Genomic DNA, 4,255 nt, shown 5'->3' on the forward strand with positions numbered 1-4,255 from the left:
TAGTATTAAACTTCATTTTTTCCATAATAATAATTTATTACTTTATTGTTTTTTTATTAATCAAGTAATTATTTATTGAGATTAATTTTAATCTAATCATTCATTATGAATATATAATCACTGATTATTTATAAGAAATTAATTATTTATTGTGATTAATGTTTATTACTCAATTTATTATTAACATATTATATTTACAGAATACTTTTTAGTATTCTTTATTAATATATCATATTTTTATCTCATTTCTTCCCTTTTTATATAATATATTGTCCACTAAAATATATTTTCTTATATTATTTAATTAAAATTAAAATTACTAATATTGAACTTAATTAATAAAAAAAATGATTAAGTATTACATTATAATTAGTATGACGTTCATTAAATGCATTAATTGGTTAAGTTTAATTATAAATTACTCCGTCTTCAAATATTTATAATGAAAATTATTATTAATTCGTAATTAACTTTTGATTGATATATTGAATATTGTTATTCTTTAAATTATCAATCTATCATAATTACAATAAGATTTTCATGTTTAATTACATAATTAAATGTAAACACAATTTTTGTTCATAAAATTCTGATAGCATTCCTATACACAATCAAACACAATCATCTTTGATTCCCAGACATCTATAAAATCTTAAACCAAATAGCGCTTTAGAGAATATTCTAAAACTTGCCCGATAAATGAAAGTTGTATTTATTTATCACTATATTTAATGACTTTTTCTTTTTAATATTGTAGTTTTTTCTAACTTTTTTTTTGAATAAATTATATTATTTCTAAAATATATAATTAAAAATATTGTAGGAGTAGCTGAAGTAGTGATTTTGAATGTGAATAGGGGAAAGTGAAGAAGTAAAGAGAGTGAATATAAATAATAATGAAGAGGGCATAGGAATAAAATTCCTGGGTAACCAGAATGAAGGAAGACTGCCTTCTTTTAGCATAGGAATTCAATTAGATGACTCACTGGAAAAATTGTTCCAAACCAAAAGTTTTAGAATATAAAATTTGCCATTTCTCTCAACTTGTTTCAGAATCACTGATTGGCTCCTCAGATTCTTCTTGGATTTTGGTAGCAGCTTCAACAGTTTTCAGCTTTGAGACCTGAAACATGGCCAAATGGATGTCCCCTGTCAACAAAAGAGACATCACAACGAATCAATTCAGATGAGTACCAAAAGAAATGTAAAGTCTCTTCCTCTCAAAAATGTAGAACAACCAATTCATTTATTATTTTCATTCATGTGTTAAAACAACTTAAAAAAGAGGTTGTTAAAAGAACTGAAAAATGGGAAATGGGGTGTTTTAAAGAGACTTTTAGTGGTGGTTCATTTTGAGGGGAGAAATTAAAGTACCAAAAGTAATGCAATTGCCAGATGATACAGCAGCAACAACCCCAGGGTTAAGTCTCTTGTCATCGATGAAAGTCCCATTGGTGCTGTCTAGATCTATGACCAACAGCCTGTCTTCTTGGTTTTTGATGCGAGCATGTAGAGCAGAAACTGCTTCCATTTCAGAAAAATCAATGGAGTCAATGCCACAACCCAGAACCAGAAAAATCAACTAGATTTAGATTAGGTGAAAATTAGAAAGTAAAATGAATGACCTGTAGCAACCGGAATTACAATGTCAGCTTTATCAGGAAGGCGTCCAACAGTGACCTCATTCTGCATTAACCCCAAAAAGAGTTCAGACCAGAGCAGCTGCTCCACTAAATAGAGACTCGCAATGGATTATTCGAACTGGAATTGCTCACCGACACAATTTCGAACGCATCTGGCATTTCTACTTTAGACCCTATATGCTTCCACTCTCCATCGCCTGTGAGGAAATTAAGTAGCAATAAATTAATAGTAAAATGATACAATAGAAGAGAACAAAGATTAAGAAAGCGGTTTGGCTGACCAACGGGTAGCAGAAGCCAGCGAGAAGCTTGTAGAGGTTGAAGAAGTGATCGTGGCCTTGGCCGGAAGTGGAAGCTGAAACTGGAGGGTCTGCTTACATGTAGGGATGGGGTTAAAGAAATGCAAGGGGGAGATGAATAATTGGAGAAGGAAAGAAGGGAATGGAGGGCCAACTCCATGGCTGTGCAAATTCTGCAGCGATTTCAGGAGCTTAGCGCTTAGCTTCATCATGTGTGTGGCCACCATTTAATGCTTTTTACGGATAACTCTATTTGTTTTTATCAATCGTGACAATATATACATAAATTTGTCTCATCGCTCCTTAAATAATGTAAAAGGATGTATAAATTTTCAATTTACACTTATGTGGATCAAGGTTGTTAAAAACTTCTAAAGCAAATCGATTTAACTCAGTCAAGAGACCCAAATTTCAAAAAGCTAGCTAAGAAAGTAAGTAAACAACAAAGAACAAATTATGTATTAAGACAAAATGGAGCCTTGATGAAGGAACATAGATTCTAATGACGAGGCGTTGAATAATGCAGTTTAGAGGAGGCTCACAGTTCAACATATGTTATGCACCCAGGTAGTACCAAAATGTATAGGACTTTGAAGAAATCTTATTGGTGGCCTGGAATGAAGAAAGATATAACGGGCTATGTAGATAGATGCTTGATCTGTCAGCAGGTTAAGCAGAGCGTGAGAGGCCTGCAGGTTTACTTAACTCACTTCCAGTACCTGAATGGAAATGGGAAAATGTGACTATGGATTTTCTTTTTGGTCTACCTAAGACATCGAGTGGGTATGATGGTATTTGGGTGATTGTGGACAAAATGACTAAGGTGGAAAAGTTTTTGCTAGTCAGAGCCACTTCTACCCTTGATCAGCTGGCCAAGGCATATGTTGACAGAGTTGTAACTTAGTTTGGGGCTCCAGTATCGATTGTATCAGATAGAGATCTGAGATTCACCTCGAAGTTCTGGCCCAGTTTACAGAAGGTGTGGTATTAAGTTACATTTTAGTTAACAAGCACATACACAGATACGAATACATGATACAGATACAATACGATGCGGCGATACGTTAATTTCTAAAAAACTAAGATACGGATATGTCGAAGATATATATATATGTATGTATATATCTATGTATATATATATGTATGTATGTATGTATGTATGTATGTATGTATGTATGTATGTATAATGTCTAGTTAATTGTTATAATACTTATTTTAAGTTAGATTAAAATGGATTCAAGAAGAGAGTGAAAACTTGAAAAAAAATCTAGTAACGTTGAGTGATTGTTGAGCAATTAGAGTAGACGGTAGGAAAAAAGTAGAATATGAAGATTGAAGAATGAAGTTGTGTATGAAAAGGGTGTGAATCATGATTTAAATAGTGAAAGAGAAGGGAAGAATGGAGATTTAATTATGTTTCGAGTTTTTTCTTTTTTCTTTTTATCATTTTTAATTTATTTTGTTTTGGATCGCTCAATTTAAGTGTACTTTTATGTTTGGAAGTGATTTTAAAAAGGTTGAAATCACTTTTGTCATTTTCAAAATCACTATGAATCATGTTTAATTCTTCAAAACTAATTTTGATGATATGAAAATTGCATTTAAAAGTGAAAAATTAAAAACTAAATTAATCTTGAGTAATTAAAAGTGTGTTTTTGAGTGATTTTAAAAATGAAAAAAAAGTGATTTTTGATGATTTTAAAATCTCTCCTAAACATGCACTAAAATAAAATGGGTTGTGAGTTGGGTTTTTTAAGTGTTTAGGCTTAAATTTGAAAAAAATTGACCCACGTATCCCCTCCACGTATCTGAAAATTAAAAATAAGATACTTCAAATCACGTATCAGACACGTATCTAGACGTATCCGTATCGTATCCATATTTGATACCGATTCTTTACACAATTAGAAGTATTTATGCTTCCTAGCATTTTAATACAACCTTTGATCCACAGACGGATGAACAGTCAAAGCGAATGATTCATATATTAGAAGATATGTTGAAGGCTTGTGTATTACAGTTCAAGGGAAGCTGAGATACACATTTGCCACTAGTAGAGTTTGCTTATGATAACAGTTACCATTTCAGCATCGGGATGGCTCCATATGAAGCCTTGTATGGAAGACCATGTAGAACTCTGATTTGTTGGAATGAGGTTGGTGAAAGACAGCTAATAGGGTCAGAGTTAGTATAGATGACTTCAGATAGTGTTAAGGTGATTAGAGAAAATCTGAAGACAACTCGAGACAGACTGAAGAGTTATGCAAATAAACGAAGAAGAGAGCTTGAGTTTGAGATTGGAGATTAAGTATT

At 31.9% G+C, this 4,255-nt stretch overlaps 1 protein-coding gene across 1 annotated transcript; it reads right to left on the reverse strand.

Annotated features, from left to right (window-relative positions):
• Window positions 1-864: 864 nt before the first annotated feature.
• Window positions 865-2,186, reverse strand: LOC120088663 (SMAD/FHA domain-containing protein). Its single transcript, XM_039046077.2, has 5 exons — window positions 1,925-2,186; window positions 1,776-1,840; window positions 1,626-1,686; window positions 1,375-1,521; window positions 865-1,149 (listed from the first exon to the last, which is right to left on the reverse strand). The coding sequence occupies exons 1-5, from the start codon at window positions 2,100-2,102 to the stop codon at window positions 1,040-1,042; spliced, it is 561 nt and encodes a 186-aa protein (XP_038902005.1). The 5' UTR covers window positions 2,103-2,186; the 3' UTR covers window positions 865-1,039.
• Window positions 2,187-4,255: the final 2,069 nt, after the last annotated feature.

This window comes from Benincasa hispida, chromosome 10 (genome assembly GCF_027475165.1).
Source record: "Benincasa hispida cultivar pf3 chromosome 10, pf3_genome.v1.1, whole genome shotgun sequence".
In the NCBI taxonomy this organism is placed as follows: Eukaryota; Viridiplantae; Streptophyta; class Magnoliopsida; order Cucurbitales; family Cucurbitaceae; genus Benincasa; species Benincasa hispida.

What these genes read in the sequence shown, in the direction of transcription:
- LOC120088663 (XM_039046077.2), bottom strand. Translation starts at nt 2,102, where the DNA reads ATGGAGTTGGCCCTCCATTCCCTTCTTTCCTTCTCCAATTATTCATCT. An exon ending in CTGGCTTCTGCTACCCGTTG is followed by an intron (nt 1,841 to 1,924) that starts GTCAGCCAAACC and finishes ATTTCCTCACAG; the next exon opens with GCGATGGAGAGTGGAAGCAT. An exon ending in TGTAATTCCGGTTGCTACAG is followed by an intron (nt 1,522 to 1,625) that starts GTCATTCATTTT and finishes AAATGGAAGCAG; the next exon opens with TTTCTGCTCTACATGCTCGC.